Genomic DNA, 18,433 nt, shown 5'->3' with positions numbered 1-18,433 from the left:
ATGCACTATGAGAGACCTTGTCTCATTATCAAAAATTGATGCCTGCTTGGCCATCAGATGATATAGATGAGTTAGCTGGAAAATTTATAATGTCCAATAACGGACCATTTATATTGGTATTACATACCATTTAGTCGAGCAATTAGTCTCCTTACACCCAAATTTTGCAACATTTTGGTTACTAATATTTTATATGCTTACAATATTGTGATTTTTATTCCACCTTTTCAATACAATTGGTTTTATGTTGTTAGATCATAATGCTACAACACTATTTTATAGGGACATGTTTCGCTTGAATTTCAAGAATCCTCAGCCTATACAATCATCTCAAGGTTAAGACCTGTCATATTTAATTTGCTTTGACAAATTAGTGCTTAATTATAAATCTAAAATTAAGTAATAAAATATATAAACATAGGAATTTGTGAACACATTAATAGTTTAACAATAGGAATGACTATACTAAAATTGGAATAACCGTTAATTCTAAAGATATTGATGTCCAAAACACAGTATCTTCAAATGTTGAAAATTTGTCTAAAATTATTTTCTCAAAGTTCTAGTTTATTAAAAACAATTGTAATATGACTTCTGTGTTAAAATTTGAATCATAATTATAGTTAAAACTTATTGGTGTCTGAAGATTAAAATCTTGGTTACGTTGGAATTCAGCTTCACGTTTTAATGTTGAGGCTTGCTACTATAATTTAATAGTTTTGGACAGTAAAATGTCGAATTAGTTAGTTTCATCAAACTAGTCTTGTTTTTACGATCAGATTTTCCATTGGTAGTAGTATGTATTTATGAGGGTTTTAGTCAAAAGGGATGTCAATCCAAAATCTTGAGGAGTTGATTTGTTTCTTTCATAATATTTGAATGATGGTGCGTCTGTAACAAAGGGAATTTACATGAATAATGTTGTGTGTTATTGTGCTTTTACAGTGATCTGATGGTATGTATTCACTTACCCCTTTGACTGCCACTACAAAACCTTGTGGACTTAGTTACATTACGGTGACCGTTACCTGTTGTGGTTGTACTCCTTGTGTTATACGTATGGAAAAGCTGTTGTGGAGGATGGGTAGGGGATTTAGGGGAAGAAATATTAGGCGTATCATGTGGTGAGGAGTCCTTATCTGTTGTCGAGGTGGGGGTAGGGAAGGAGACTGTAGGCGGGGCATTGAGCCTTGGCATGTTGTATGGAGGGGAATCTTTATGTGTTGTCGTAGTAGTTTCTGTGGTGGGAGTTTTCAGTTTATAAATATCTTAAAGAATTTACTATTATATGATTTGAAAATTTGTAATAATATAGGCAATTGCTCTATTAATGGACTTTTTATATCGACCGTGTCATTCAGGTTTTTTTTTTTTCGCTATTAAAATATTGGTCCAAATAAATATATATATTTTCAAACTCCGTCATTAGCTTCCCCTTTTCAATCCTTTTGATTATTGTGAGGTCTTTGTATATTGAGGTATAGTGATGGCCGGTTTCTTTCATATGGTTACTCATTGCGGAATATTTATTGCGTTTTAAGGCGTTAAAGTGTTCCATGTATCTAGTAAGGAAGCTGCGGCCAGTTTGGCCAACATATGAAAATTTACACTGTGTGCATGATAGTCTGTATATTCCGAAGCCTTGAAATTTATTATTGTTGGACTTTACTATGTTATGATTAAAGAATAAGTTTTTATTGGTGTTGTGTGTTTTGAAGGCTATTTGCATATCCCATTTTTTCAGTGGGTTTGCTATTTGATGAATCGTTGGACTGGTGTAAGTAAAAGTTGCGTATTTTTATTTTTTAGTCTTTTCCGGTGCGAGATTTGTGGCTAATTTGAGTTTTACTTTATTGATGATTCGATTTACCATCTCTATTTTGTATCCATTGACTAGTGCTCACGTCCGTAGGTTTAACCTTAAAATACCCTACACGTGACCCCTGGGTGGTGCTAAGCGAGCAACAATATATTTGGCAGCAGTCTATCACTGCGATCTCCTGGCAATTACATACAATGGCATATCAAACACGTCTCAAGAGCTCTTTTAAGAGCTCCCTAACAAGAAACATTGGACCAACGATTCAACTCCTCCAACTAAATGTCGAAAGTATCAGCAAAGCAAAGTGTGACTATCTATCTAAACTTTTATTGGACAACAATATTGATATTGTCGCCATTCAGGAAATGCATGTTTCTAATGCAGATCAATTTCGAAGCAGAGGTCGTATCCCTGGTTATACTGCTCTTGGAGTGACATATCACGACGTGTATGGAATAGCCACCTACATCCGTAACAACATAAATGAAGCCTTGCTTATTTCTGAAAATACGGATGGAAATATATATACAGTTGTCACACAGTTGCATGGCATTACTATAACAAATGTCTATAAACCACCTAACATTCTTTGGCCTGAACATGTCTTACATACTGCAAAGCATCCTGCAATTTATGTTGGGGATTTTAACAGTCACCATGGACTCTGGAAGTACTTCAAAAATGATGAAAATGGTAGAATGCTCGTGAAATGGGCAGAGGAAAATGACCTCCATTTAATTTTTGATGCTAAAGAAAAGGGCACATTTAGATCAGCTGCATGGATCAAAGATACAAATCCAGACCTCTGTTTTGTAAGCTGTAATGAAAGTGGTTTTCCTGAAAACATCACGAGAAAAGTGATTGGTGAATTTCCACATAGCCAACATAAGCCCATCCTAATTGAAATTGGTATCGCAATCCCTGTAATTAGATCAACACCACATTCTTGTTGGAATTTTCGTAAAGCTGACTGGACCAATTTCACAGCAGAACTTGATAAGTCCATCCGATGGATTCCTCCTAAATATAACAATTATAGGCATTTTGCTGGTGCAGTTATAGAAACAGCTAAGAAGTTCATTCCAAGAGGTTACCGCAAAGAATATATCCCTGGATGGAATGAAGAAAGTGAAGCACTATATCAAGACTTTCAATGATGTGGAGATCCTAACATAGCAACCAAGCTTCTGTCCAGTCTGGACTCATCTTGAAGGCATAAGTGGATAGAAACAGTTGAGAGGATAGATTTTACTCGCTCTAGCAGAGAAGCTTGGAGTCTTCTCAGAAAATTAGGAGGAAGCCCACCAGTATGTAGAGAGCAGGCTGAAGTTACATCAGATCAAATTGCCTCTCACATCATTGCAACGTCACGAGTTCCAGGTGACAAGAAACGCACCAAATATATTCGACGACAACTTCAAGTCTTGAAGTCAACAGCACCTCAGTCTTCAGAATATGCAAATCCCTTCACAGTATCTGAGATTGATACAGCACTGAAAGATGTAAAATCATTTAACGCTCCTGGCTTCGATGGAATTCATCCCAAGTTCTTGATCAATCTGGGACAAAATGCAAAGAAATGGCTGGCAACATTTTTCACAGACATCTTACTAACTGGACACATGCCTTTGGAGTTCAAAAAAGCTAAAATAATTGCAATTTTAAAACCTGGCAAACCCAACAACAAGCCAGAAAATTATTGCCCCATAGCCGTCCTTAGCTGTTGCTACAAACTGTTTGAAAGTCTCATATTTAAGAGAATAAGCAGCACCATTTTACAGCACATTCCCATGGATCAGGCAGGCTTCAGACCAGGTCGCAGCTGTTGTGATCAAGTTTCAAGTTTTGGCACTTACAACATTCATAGAAATGGGGTTCCAAAGAAAATTTAAAACATCTGTTGCTTTTGTTGATCTCACTGCTGCTTTTGATACCGTGTGGAGGGAAGGTATGGTCTATAAACTTCTCCAGGTCATACCATGCATAAAGATAACAAGACTTATTAACAATATGTTGAGTGATAGGAGGCTTCAGGTTATCATCGGGAACAATGTGAGCAAGGAGAGGAAGCTTAAAAATGGTTTGCCTCAAGGTTCAGTCGTATCGCCACTCCTGTTCAGCTTATATATATCTGATCTTCCTGAAGTTACATCACGGAAATTCTGCTACGCTGATGATATAGCATTAGCTGTGCAACACAAAGAACTGAAGAGACTTTAACAAGGGATTTGTCCATTTTGGAAACTTACTTCAGGAACTGGAGACTTAAGCCCAACACCAGTAAAACGGAGGTGTCTTGTTTCCATTTAAACAATCACTTAGCAAATACTAAATTGAATGTAAGTTTCTGTGGCAGGATACTTCACCACAACTGGAACCCAAAATATCTTGGAGTACTCTTGGATCGAACACTATCCCACAAGCAACATCTGCTGGGCTCTGCACAGAAACTGAAAACACGTAAGATCATCATTCATAAGCTTTGTGGAACTACCTGGGGTTCTTCGGCAAGCATTTTACGGTCTTCAGCTTTAGGCTTAGTATATTCAAGTGCTGAGTACTATGCTCCAGTATGGATGAACAGTCATCACACAAAACTCATTGATACTGAATTGAATTCCACTATGCGCATAATAACTGGCACAATTCGATTTACACCAACTCATTGGCTCCCGCTTCTATGTGGAATAATGATATCTGATTTACGCAGATCCACCGCTCTTATCAAGGAATTCAATAAAATCGTAAGGAACCCCGATCTACCTGTACATGAAGATCTACGAACTATCAACCAAAACAGATTACGTTCACGCCATCCAACTTGACGTAACGCCTTAGACATGGTTGCTGGAAGCTACAATCCAACTAGAGAATGGAAAAGACGGTGGGAAGCAGCCACGGAGACGCACCTGCACAGTATGTTCTCGAATGCCAAACTTCCATGTGGATTCCAACTACCACATAAAACATGGTCTGCTCTGAACAGAATAAGAACAGGCCATGGCAGATGCAGAGACATGCTGTTTAAATGGAACAAGTTGCCGACACCTGCGTTTGACTGTGGAGTCTAATGTGGAACTTTGAAGCTGACTGCTGACCAATTTTTGGGAAGGGAGCTTCGCCTTAATTTCTTGCTATTGTTAGACTCCAATTCTACTGTGACCCTGGAGGGACATTTGATGCTGCTTTACGTCTAGTTAACTAGGGTCACAGTAGAATTGGAGTCCAACAATAGCAAGAAATTAAGGCGAAGCACCCTTCCCAAAAATTGATCAGCAATCAGCTTCAAAGTTCCACATTAGACTCAATCAAAGGCACTTTAAACAAACTCATAATATATAACAACTTACATGGAAGGAACGAAAGAAGAAACATTCAACAGTTTGAACAGTGTCACGAAGACAAACATTTTTAAAAACTTTTTAATCGCAAACAAACAGACATTTTAATGTAACAAAATGAAATTTTTTTAACAACTATTCAAATGAATAGACATAGTTTTTAAGCTGACCAACTATGTAATCATCTGTTCTCATATCATTAACACACTAACCCCTACATTGTTTTTAATATCATTTAATTTAATTGGTATTTTATTCGTTTTTAAGAGAATCAGTGTACCTACAAATTAACGTGTTTACAATCTTAGCAATTCACCTAAGTTTTAATAACAGCTGAGGATGTTCCTAAGTAGGAACGAAACATGTACTGTTGACAATTAAAAATTTGCTAAAAGGCAAATAAAAAAGTATCAAAACGGTGGAAGAATTTTAATGTTGTAAATCTCAGTGATTAGATTTTGATATGGAAAATGAAGCTGATTACTTGCAATTGCCGGGTTAGGCCGGTGGCACATATTTATATGAATGTGAATTCGTTCTGGAAATTATGAGAAATAGAATTGGCGTCGGGGGAGCGGGAGTGTCAGGTGACTAAGATGACTGTCGGTATGTGAAGAACAAGAGTAGAAGAAAGTAGTTTTAGAATGAAGTACCTTTTATTTGCTAGGGGTTTTACGTCGCACCGACACAGGTAGGTCTTATGGCGACGATAGGATAGGAAAGGCCTAGGAGTTGGAAGGAAGCGGCCGTGGCCTTAATTAAGGTACAGCCCCAGCATTTGCCTGGTGTGAAAATGGGAAACCACGGAAAACCATCTTCAGGGCTGCCGATAGTGGGATTCGAACCTACTATCTCCCGGATGCAAGCTCACAGCCGCGCCCCTCAACGCGCACGGCCAACTCGCCCGGTGAATGAAGTACCGGGGATATGCAAAGTAACCCTCATTGTGTTAGTACGATGTTAAGCCACTAACAAAAAGAAAGTTCCTTTCTTTACAGTACTTCTGCAGTTTAACACCAATGACTTTGTGGTCCTTACTTGGCTTCCAACTTCCTGTACTCTCATCACTGCTCCCTAGTCTCCCCATAACTCTTCTAAACAAGTGAAGTCCATCTGAGAGATAGATCCTCATTTCCTATCCACTCATTAGGATCTACAAATTTCATTCCCAATTTCTCACATACCCACTCTGTAGTGTTAGTTAAATCCTCCAGTCAGTATCCCACTTATAACTTCTCTTGCACTGTTATAACCAGATCCCATTCATCCCCAACTATGTTAGTACCTATTCCTGCTTGCTTATGTTGTTGGTACCAATGTGGAAAATTACCACCACCTCCTTACCCTCTTTCTTTCCTTCTACTTTCCTCAACATCAGCAGTAACTTAATTCCTTGATAACACTTGACCCTGGTTCCATTTCCTCTACACACTTTCCCCCTATGCCTAACTATTGAATCACCCATGACCAGAGCCTCATCCCCACCCACCTCTTTAGATTCTCTCCTCTCCTGGTCTGCCTTAACTTCCATGATGGTTGCAGAGCCTACCTCCTCCTTTCTCACCCTCTCAGAACCCTGTTCAACCTTGCCTTTCCTATTCTCTCCTCTACATTCCCTTTTCTCTTGCGTCGCCACTCCTCTCTAACATTTCGCTGTTTCCTGTCACCAGCAAATGACCTATTCTCTACAAAGAGGCATATAGAGTCACGTAAGATGCAGTGCAAATGTATGAATCTATGTACCATACACAGATGTGTGGATAATTTGCTAGACTGCGCCAATTATTCCAGTTGCTACCAGTTAATGTTTGTTCCTGGCAGAATGTCGCCTTTTGCTTACTGAACTGCAGAACGTCAATGCACGGTAACTCTTGTTTATGCAGGTTCTAATATCACTAAATACCGAGCGAGTTGGCCGTGCAATTAGGGTCGCGCAGCTGTGAGCTTACATTCGGAAAACAGTAGGTTCGAACCCCACTGTCTGCAGCCCTGAAGATTATTTTCTGTGGTTTCCCATTTTCACACCAGGCATATGCTGGGGCTGTTCCTTAATTAAGATCGTGGCTACCTTCCCAATCCTACCCTTTCTCCATCCTTGCATTGTCAAAAACCTTTGATGTGTTGATGTTAAACCACTAGCAAAAAGGAGAAAGAACAATTGGCAGCATTTATAAGGTGGTGGGTTTTTTTTCTTTCAACCTTGTCAGTGTATATATGGAATGTAACATATTTCTGCTTTTTAACAAAATAGTCTTCATTCTGATGGTTTGATGTTCTCTATTGGAATGTTCTGTATTGGAATTGAAGGATGTGGGTGCCTACCCAGCTGTCAATACAAAACAAACATATTCATCCATTGCTGTAACTAGCCGTTGTTCTTTTTATACATTCAAGAAATTTTAGGTCAACAGTATGTGTAATTTATTTTTCATGGTTAATTTCAGGATATACATCATATCGGGACAGATATCTTGGGACTTGGTTCATTCAGGCCATCTGTAAGGTTTTCATGGAGCATGCATATAACACAGATATTTGTGACATGCTTATTATGGTAAGTTTCTCTCATTTGTCATGTATGCAAGATATTGTTATACATTGTCCTTCTATTCATAATTTTTCTTTGTGAAATTTCAATACAGAAAGACAATCCTGGGGTGTAGTAATAGTAACAAGATTTGTGGATCATAAGAAAATTACTTCATAATATTCAAGTGCCAAATGTGCTATTCATTTCAATGTATAATCAGATGGTCAGAATCAACTGAGCAAACTTACTAGGATGTAAAAGGCTGCCTTAAAATGAGTATTTACCTCTTGTGGGTGATGGACGCAGATGAAGAAAGCACCCACAGTATTCCCTACCTGTCATAAAAGACTAATGAAAGGGGTGACCAAGGGATGATACTTTTGGAATCAATTCGTGTTCAGTACATTACGTGATGAATGCCATGGGTCTACTTTTCTTGTGGTTAGTACTACTAGAGTAGATTGGGGGCAAGTGGGTGCTTGCAATTGGTTATGGGTGTTCATATGATCAGTCACAAAATTATTAAGAGAGAGCTAACTGTATGACTTTATGAAAAATATTGCATAAATAGGAAAAAAAAGAAACGACTGACCATATTATGACTTCAGTAAAATGTCAGTGTTATAAAATAGGATTCTTGCCCTACATGCGGGGCAAAAGTCCTTTTGTTTTGGGGTAAAAGTCTGCACTTAGCACAGGTGACATACAAATTGACCTTTGTCTTCGTACGCCATGCATGCTTCAGTTAAATTAATAAATTTCATTCTTCTTCTTCTTTAGCGTTTGTCCTGCCTGGTGGCAGGGTCCGCTGTATGGATTCGTTGTCTCCATTTAATTCGGTCATGGGCCACGTCAGGATGTAGTCTTACAACTTTCAGGTCGTTGTGCACTGTATCGATCCATCGCTGTCTTGGTCGTCCCTTGGGCCTCTTTCCAGCAACTTCCAATGTATACGCTGACTTTGCCAGTGTATTGTCTTCTGCGCGCAATACATGTCCAAACCAGCGCAGACGATTTTCCTGCATTTTCTTCTGGATTGGTGCAACGCCAAAGCGTTTCCTAATATTGTCATTTGAAATATGATCCAATCTAGTGATGCCAGCTGTCCACCTAAGCATCTTTGTCTCCATGACGCTTAGTCGACGTTCTACCTCCTTCGTAGCAGGCCAACACTCGGTGCCGTAGAGAGCGACGGGACGGATAACAGTCCAGTAGATCTTAGATTTCAGATGGTCCTTCATCCGACGGTCGCAGGTGACGCCTGTTGTCATTGGCCACTTTAGCCACGCTGCGTGTATCCTTGTGTTGACCTCATCAGAAGTCTGCCATCGGCAGAGAGTGTGGAGCCCAGATATTTAAATTTCTTTACGCGTGGTAGATCTTCACCATCAACGTGGATGGTTCCAACTTCTCGAGGATCTAATGTCATGTACTCTGTCTTCTTTTTGTTGAGGCGAAGGCCGTATTGCGCTAGTCGGTTGTTCCACTCTTCTGTTTGGCGCTGGAGATCAGACTTATTCTCAGCAGCCAACATGACATCATCAGCATAGAGAAGTGTCCATGGTATTGGCTTGTGCAGATTGGATGTAACAGTGTCCATCACAAGAATGAACAGCAGTGGTGATAAGGCAGAGCCTTGATGTACTCCTACAGTGATGCGGAAATCATCGGACGCTCCTGCGGCAGCTTGAACATAACTCCTTGGTTCTACGTAGAGCATCTGTACCCACTTAACAAGGTGCTCTAGAATGCTATGTTCTCGTAGCGCTAACCAGATTAGGTCATGTGGCACCCGATCAAAGGCCTTCTCAAGATCCAGAAAAGCGAGATGAAGAGGCTTATGTTTTTCATGGTGTTTCTCAACTAACAGCCGTGCAGCGTGGATTGCATCCGTTGTGCCACAGTTTTTCATGAATCCAGCTTGGTTCGTTGTAAGTTTAGCTATCTGGCGAATCCTTTTGTCGAGAATACGTTCGAAGATCTTCATCACGTGACTCAGAAGTCTGATTGGGCGATAATTAGAACAATCGGCAGGACTTCCCTTCTTCTTGAAGATTGGTACGGTAATGCTCCGTCGCCAATCTGATGGTATTTGACCTTCTTTGATGATCTGATTGGAAAGCTGTGTTAGCCATATTGCCACATCCCACCGTTCAGAGCACCAGAACTCTGCCGGAAGGTCATCGGGGCCGGTGGCTTTTCCTGGTTTCATCTCCTTCAGAACAGCCTGAACTTCCGTGACGTCAATTTCCTTCACTGGGCCTTCAATAGCGGAGGTGGTTGGGATTGGTGGGTGGGGAAATTCCTCGGTTGAAAGTTTCTCAAAATAGCTCCGCCAGCGTTCTCGCGCTTTCTTCCAGTCGACCAGCAGGTCACCTTTTTCGTCATTGATACCGTAGAAATGTTGGATGTCTTCCGTTTTGCGGTGCCTCGATTTGAGTAGCCGGTAAATGTGCCGCTCGCCTTCGCGTGTGTCAAGTTTTGCATATAGGTCTGCATATCGGTTTGCTTTTGTTACAGCAATGACCTTCTTCGCCTCACTACGGGCTGTTTTGTAGGCATCCCAACGAGATGGTGTTTTATCTGAAAGAAACTCATGGTACAGCTGTTTCTTCTTCCGCACTGCATCTTTAACATCATCATTCCAAAGCTATGTATCTTTGTCAATCCTATGTCGTCCTGGTTTAGTTGTTCCAAGAATAGAGCGTGCGGCTTCATGAACGGTGTCATTCAGTTTAGTCCAGCTCTCTTCAACCGTGGTGATTGGTGGCACTGTAATTTTTGTAACAATGTCGGCCTCCTCCTCCTTGTAGCGCCACCATTTGATTCTTTTAGGTCCATTTCTGGGTATGAATTCAGCTCTTGGCGGCTTCATCCGTAGCTTACAGATGACATGTCGGTGTTGCATCGCGACGGTTTTGTAAGGAATAACTTTTGTATGTAGAACATCTTTGAAATTCCGTCGTCTCACAAGGATGTAGTCAATCTGAGTTGCATCGGAGCCACTGTAGTACGTGATTAGATGAGTATCACGCTTTTTGAACCAGGTGTTCGTGATGATCAGATCATGAGTTTCTGCATAATCAAGAATTCGTTGGCCGTCGCTGTTCTTCTCTCCATATCCGTGTCGACCATGGGCAGTGTGGTCTTCTTTCCTCTGTCCAACATGTCCATTTAGATCACCGGCAACGATAAGGTAGTTTTCTGCTGGCAATTCAGCGGTCTTCTCGTCAAGCAGTTCCCAGAAAGCATCTTTTGTTTCCGCGTCTAGGCCGGTTTGTGGAGCATAAGCACTGAAAAAATGGACCTCCCTTCTATCCGCGACATATACGATTTTCATCAATCGATCATTGTAGCGTTGCACCTCAGAGACAGAACCATCAAATTTTGCTGATATAACAATGCCAACACCGTTAGTTGTTCTTCGGGTTCCGTTGTATATGAGTTTGTATCCACACCCAATGTCACGTGTCTTTTCTCCACTCCATCTTGTCTCCTGCACCGCACAGATGTCTATTTGCCTTCTTTCCAGTGCTGTGGCCAGTTCACTGCTTCGACCAGACATAGTCCCGACGTTCAGTGATGCTATACAGAAAGTGGGGGCTCGGTTGTTTAGCCGTCGCCGCCCATGCGACGGTAACCCTTGCATACTTTTCGTGCTGGCTGGGCCCTGCCAACACGTGCCGCTTTTAGCGGGGGACGCCCTAGCCGTGGTTCCGATTCCATGAGACAACATTTCCGGTATGTTTTTACGGCCGGCTTGTCACGGAGCCTGTCGCCAAGCATTTTAGAGCTGCTGCCAGCAGGTAGTTAGGCCGCTCCTGATCTGGAGAACAGACGCCTTTTGTAGCTGCTCCTCTGGAGAACAAATGCTACGTTCCTCTCTGCATTAACTCCCAGAAAGATAGAGTGCCTCATTTGCCAACCACACCGTACCGATGGTCTCCATCTCCGCCGAAGTTGCCATTAAGGACTTTGACACACTTCCATCACTGATGAAAGTTATTTCTAGTGTGGCCCGAAGACCACAAAAATACAACCAGGACTGTGAGTCCTGGAGGCAGCTCTTCCGCTCTCTCCGCCGTTGGGAATCTGAAACTCCTTTTCCGTCTTTGAGACCGTTGGCCAGGTTTCACCTAGTAACCCTAGGCAGGGGCCCTTACAGGGTACTACCATCCGGAGCCTGATGGACCCAGGTTTTTTAACGAGGTGTTACTCCTCACCCTCCTCCTTCCCCATCACTTGCGAGATGGGGCCCCGGACTTGGGACCGGCAATGGTGGAGTTAAATTAATAAATTTCATTGTTTGTCCGTATTGAACCAAGATTACAACTTTTATTATAATTTGGATTCACCTTATTCATTACATAAAAACTGTTGTTTAGATGAAATTACAACATATATTTCAATCAGAACTAGTTTCGACGCCCTTTTTTGCGTCATCATCAGCTGATATAGGTTCTTGGAAAAATTGGCAATCACATAAGTTTATCTACGTCAAATTGAACACAATTTAAAACCATATCAACAACCTAAAACTGTGTTACAATTATACTGTTTCAAAGTCCATATTTTCTACAAGTCCGAGACTTGTGAGTCTTAAACCTTAAATTGATGAAAACATATGTAAACCGGTTTGCTCACTAATAAACTAATGTGGATTTAAAAGAACAACAACTTAAAAATAAAATAGTCTTCAAGAAACATTAGCTTAATTTAACACACTTCTTAAAACGTGACGTAGAATCGTATTAAAATAATTCAATAAAATCTTCAGAGTCGCTTTAATGGAGCAATCCTAGTGAGGTGGAAACGAGCAATCGGTCCTTTAAGATGTTAACAAGTACAACATTCCCAGTTCATTGCGGACCTGAAATAATAGGAATCTAATAAACTATCGCTTAACTGAAGAGGCAAAATATAAAATTACGTCTTATAACGTAAACATTTTTACGTGACTCACCTCAAAAGATCGCTGTCCATGCGAAGCACAATGAAGCCTAGCGAGCAGTGTTGTGTTAGTAATCAAGTGTCCAAGGTTGGTCTGGGCCGAAGGGGGGGAAATAGGGGAAAGCGGGAGTTCTTTTAAATCCACGTTAGTTTATTAGTGAGCAAACCGGTTTACATATGTTTTCTTCAATTTAAGGTTTAAGACTCGCAAGTCTCGGACTTGTAGAAAATATGTACTTTGAAACAGTATAATTGTAACACAGTTTTAGTTTGTTAATATGGTTTTAAATTGCGTTCAATTTGATGTAGATAAACTTATGTGACTGCCAATTTTCCAAGAACCTATATCAGCTGATGATGAAGCAAAAAGGGCATCGAAACTAGTTCTGATTGAAATATATGTTGTAATTTCATCTAAACAACAGTTTTTATGTATTGAATAAGGTGGATCCAAATTATAATAAAAGTTGTAATGCATGCTTCATGCCACAATTTTGTACACTTATCTCATTGAATCCAATCTTCTCATAGAGGATCCTCATACTGTTCCGGACAACCGGAACATATGACTTCTAGAGACTTGCTTACTTCGCTGTAGACATCCTGATCTCTTCGGAAGAGGTGAAGTAGGTGACTTTTAAGAAAATATTGGTCAACTGCAGAGTTCACTCCTTGAAGCAGCACGGCTGTTGATCACTTCCACTATTCATGGGTTCAGTTGTGGAATCATAAATAGGGCTCAAGCCCTTCATTAAACTGATGTCCATCACTGATTCCCAATTTACTTCATATTTAGGGATTTTGGTCAACTTTGATGGCAGGAAATCCTCTTCGTAAATACATCACGGTTAGTTGGCCATATGCCGCAAGCTTTGAATCCTTTAATAGCCCTCTCCATAGTGGAGCAACGTTCACATGCATTTCCAAAGAGCGATGCAACGTGGTAGTGTGTAATTTGCCTGCCTGGTTTGGTAAGCATCCATTTGTCACACTCATCAGTGTAATATTCTTTTTATAACTTGCAGTAACACCTGTCGAGTGGCTGAACTTTGTGGCTGCTGCGAGGTGGTGAATGTTTTTGGATTGACAAAATGTAACAGCTTCCAGAGTCACATATGATGAATAATTGTCAAGTATAAGTAGGGCAGGGTTTTCTGGAGTAGCTCTGATATATTCTTGGAAATAATGCAGCCATTCGATAAAAAGCTCTGAGCTAATGTAACCAGAATCAGAACACATTCCAATGGATTCAGGGGGTGCACCATCTAGTAACTCGGCTTTCATTTGCTTTCTGGGAAATATGGCAGGTGGCACATAGGGTCCAGTACCACTGAGAGCACACATATTGGGTACTAACTGGCCACGTTCCGCAGAAGCTGCTTTCCCGACTAGTACTGAACACCTTTTGTCGTAGGTACGACATTGTAACTGACGTAAAACCTTCAATTAGTATGTTTAATATATTTTAATTATAGTTTATTTAATGCTAAATTATCTTTTATTAAATGTTAAATATGATTAATATATGATTACCCTGTAAATATGTAGTATAAAATTGTATAACCTCAAATTCGTATTGTTTAACCTCAAAATGTAGGGAGTCGAAAGCGGTAGAAAATTCCATAATGTTCGTATGTTAGACTTATTGTACTATAATTTGGTATATATGAAAGGTTCTGGAAACTTACTGTAAGGTTTTATTATCCAGATACATGTAGAGACATTACGAATGTTGTAGATATTTCCATGTACATTTTTAAATATTGAAGGAAAGTTCGAGTACCCATTCGACTAGCTGATCGATCGATGTTTCGAGTGTATTTCATTAGAGTGTTGTAAGAACTCTTCTAGAAGTGGATCATTCTAGATGGTTGATCGAATGGTATAAATAATGAGCTGTCGGTGAGTGAAGTCAGTTCTTAGTTCTAAGTTCGCAGTCCTTAGTTCTTGGGACTCAGGCAAGTGATGGACTGGGAGTGACTGTTGGGCTCCGAGGTGGAGTCTGAGTATTGGGCTCAAGTGAGTGAGGCGGTGAATTCAAGAGAGAGTATGTTATAGTGCGCGCGTCAGTGTTGTTGATATCTGTACTGGTCAGAATCTGTAACCTTTACTACAGCGGTTACACTAATTACTACAGCGCTTGCAATAAACAAACACTAAACACAGTACCAAAACAATACACACTCAGAGAAACATTAGCTGGAATCTCCGGATCTCCGCCGACAACAACATACGTAAATATCAGTAGGGCCAACTAGTGGACAATAAACCAGGAAGATGGAAGGAGCTAGGACCTACCGAGGGCATGGACATGGCTTAGATTGCAGATTCCAAAATAATCAGCTGTGATCCTTAAATTTAAAAAATATTATTTACAAAAGTATTTTACAAATACATTCCGAACAAATCCACCAACTTGCAACTTACGAACTATATGCTCTGTGATACACATGACTTAGAGGTTCTTTGATAATACCTTCCTACAAGTTCAAAATTTCAAACCAACTATAAATCTAGTTACAAATCCAGTTGTACAATGCAATTTACAGTGAAGTAAACGTACTCTCCAAAACTCTAGCGTACATCAAGTGACACTGAACTACCAGAGGCAAACCGCAAGGTAAATATATTAAACTACAATCTACATATTTAGTGAAACAAGAAATGGGAATGCCTCGAAAACAAACAGGCAAGCCCAGCTGAACAGTTAAGGCGTCATAAATAATTAATTTGGCGAATCTAGGTTAGGCTAGGGCAGACTCCTATACAAAATAGCAACCTAACATTACGGACATTTTAGCCTGAACGGAATTCAAGAGTGCTTACACAAAGGTGGCCCATCCCGGTAGCGAGGCGTCGCACACGACGTAAAACTTCAGACAGACTAAGGCAGACCAGGCCAAGACAAGACGACGGAAAGCTGCCTCGCACTCTATATAAGGGTAAACCCTGGCCTTGGCGTAGCCAGTCAGAATGCATGAGCCCGCCTATCGCCACCTAGATTCACCAATCACAACTCCTACTTTCAGTCGCGAACTTTAAGTAAGTTTCTCGAATGCGCACGTTCGCGAATCTTCCATTTCCAGAATAGTTAGAAAATGCCTTCTAGAACACATAACCAACAAAAGGCAACACACCCTGTTCAAAATTTCATGTAACAATTTTCTAGATACTTCCAGTAAGTACAGAACTGAAATCTACTATTTACAAATACCACATGTTATGAAATATTACACTGTACAGGTTAGGTCGTTACAAATAAAACATTTTACCATACTTTACAAATAAAGTCTTCAACAAACATTTTCCACTTCCACTACATTGTTCACCTGTAACAGCTTCCTCCCCCCGAATGTCGAGCCACGCTCGACCCTTAACATAACTGGGCGAACGTTGCTGGTAGGGGTGAAAGAGCCAGATATGATCTATAGTTCGGGGCGAGACCTTCAATTATGTTGGCAACCATCTGGGCCTCTGAATAGTGGAGCCGGAAAATCTTAGCTTGGAGCTTAATGTCTTGGACATATTCAGATAATGACTCATTGAGATGATGTACTTTGAAATAGTGCTTCTGCACTATTGCAGACAAGGTACGAGTAGAAATGAAATATTCAAGCACATGGGCATGAAATTGATCTACTGACCTTCTTTCGGAAATGGCCCTGACAATATGCTCAGAAAGAGCTCCAGATACATGTGGGTATAGAATTTGAAATACATTTTCGTTACTGAGATTATACGCTATTGCCTGATCCATGAACTCAGTTAGGAACCGAAGGAAGGAAAGAAATAACTTCATCAACGGAGTTAGCTGAAAATTTAGAGACTCCCTTAAACACAGTGGTCAACGGGTGAGGCAGATTGGAGAAAATCTGGGGAAAAACAGGTGTAGGTGGTGCTTGGGAAGGCGTAGAATAGTCCAGAGGGTTTACTGAGGCATCGTACCTTTGATTCGGGTGCCCTTGAGAAAAGGATGGAGTACAGGTTAGGTTAGGACGAACGTAGCCTGCAACGTTGCGGGCGGAGATAACCACATTTGAGAAAGGTTCTCACTAATCTGAGAGACCATCGGGGCGTTAACCTGTTGTGTAGAGGTTATGCAACCTAAAAGAGCACTTGATACCGGTGGCGCTAAAACAGGTGGGTGGTTTTGCACCATAGCATCAGAACCGGGCTGATTAACGATAGAGGGCAGACACTGAGCCACAACAGAATTACCAGTTACCACAGGAAAACTTGTATGGGTACCAACATGCAGAAGAGAGAGATCATTAGAATGACTTACAGGTGTCCTAGTTCCAGACAGCGAAACAGAAGATCCCAGGGCAGCATTAGTCACCTCAGACTCCTAAATAACACCAGCACTAGGTGTCAGATTGCACACTTGAGCAGCAACAGATGCATCACCAGAATTAACACTTTCACACCCTTCAGATGGGATAGACACTTGAATTTCAGAAACTGTGTTATCCAACTTACTGCCTTCAAGCAAACCACTGATTCTGTCGAAAATTCTGGAAAACTGTTCTAGTAAGGCTTGACATTTCTGCCGCTCAACTTCCGGCAATTCGAGAGACAACAAATCCTTAATTCTGTCGAGATAATGTAGTAACTGCCCCTTAACCCACGCTAATTGGCCATGCGAGGGCTTAGGCTTAGAAGCACCAAAGGACACAAGAATGGCGTTAAATTCAGGTAACCTATCTTTAATCACGGCCAAAGACTCACGCAACTCGTCTGTAGTTAACTCAGGTATGGTAATAGGCACGTTAAGAGACTTTCAATAGGCTAGTGTCATCTCTGACATTGCCTGTTGAATTAATTTTTCAGATACGAAGTTCATAAACAAGTTCAGCTTTTCTCAAATGGAAAGGATTAGGAACAGCGTGAGCCATCCTGACGGGTAGAAACAAGATTTCAAACGATACACGAGTCACAACTTTTACGGTGTTTTAGGTTAGGTATGATCACGGTTCACTTTTCTTCGTCCGCAACCTAGCGCTTGCCTCTGCTACCAAAATGTAACCTTTACTACAGCGGTTACACTAATTACTACAGCACTTGCAATAAACAAACACTAAACACGGTACCAAAACACTACACACTCGGAGAAACATTAGCTGAAATTACGCGGATCTCCGCCGACAACAACATACGTAAATATCAGTAGGGCCAACTAGTGGACAATAAACCAGGAAAGTGGAAACAGGCAGGACCTACCGAGGGCATGGACATGGCTTAGATTGCAGATTCCGAAATAAATCAACCGTCCTTAAATTTGAAAAATGTTATTTCCAAAGGATTTTACAAATGCATTCCGAACAAAATCCACCAACTTGCAATTTACGAACTATACTCTCTGTGATATACATAACTTAGAGGTTCCTTCATAATGTCCTTCTACAAGTTCAAAATTTCAAACCAACTATACATCTAGTTACAAATCCAGTTGTACAATGCAATTTACAGTGAAGTAAACATACTCTCCAAAACTCTAGCGTACATCAAGTGACACTGAACTACCAGAGGCAAACCGCAAGGTAAATATATTAAACTACAATCTGCATATTTATGAAACAAGAATTGGGAATGCCTCGAAAACAAACAGGCAAGCCCAGCTGAAGAGCTAAGGCGTCATAAATAATTATTTTGGCAAATCTAGGTTAGGCTAGGCAGACTCCTATACGAAATAGCAACCTAACATTACGGAAATTTTAGCCTGAACGGAATTCAAGAGTGCTTACCCAAAGGTGGCCCATCCCGGTAGCGAGGCGTCGCACACGACGTAAA

At 40.7% G+C, this 18,433-nt stretch overlaps 1 protein-coding gene across 3 annotated transcripts in view; it reads left to right on the top strand.

Annotated features, from left to right (window-relative positions):
- LOC136864813 (caspase-3) overlaps positions 1-18,433 on the top strand; it is a 336,586-nt gene that overhangs the window by 289,119 nt on the left and 29,034 nt on the right. For all 3 annotated transcript variants that reach the window (XR_011017867.1, XM_067142239.2, XM_067142240.2), the window contains one exon: positions 7,608-7,717. Coding sequence is in view for 2 of the 3 variants with exons in the window: in XM_067142239.2 (XP_066998340.1) it covers positions 7,608-7,717 (110 nt within the window). In the remaining variant the exon portion in view is untranslated. The remainder of the gene's footprint in view (positions 1-7,607; positions 7,718-18,433) is intronic.

Source organism: Anabrus simplex, chromosome 2 (assembly GCF_040414725.1).
Source record: "Anabrus simplex isolate iqAnaSimp1 chromosome 2, ASM4041472v1, whole genome shotgun sequence".
NCBI classification, from domain to species: Eukaryota; Metazoa; Arthropoda; class Insecta; order Orthoptera; family Tettigoniidae; genus Anabrus; species Anabrus simplex.
This window is presented reverse-complemented; position numbering and strand designations above follow the sequence as displayed.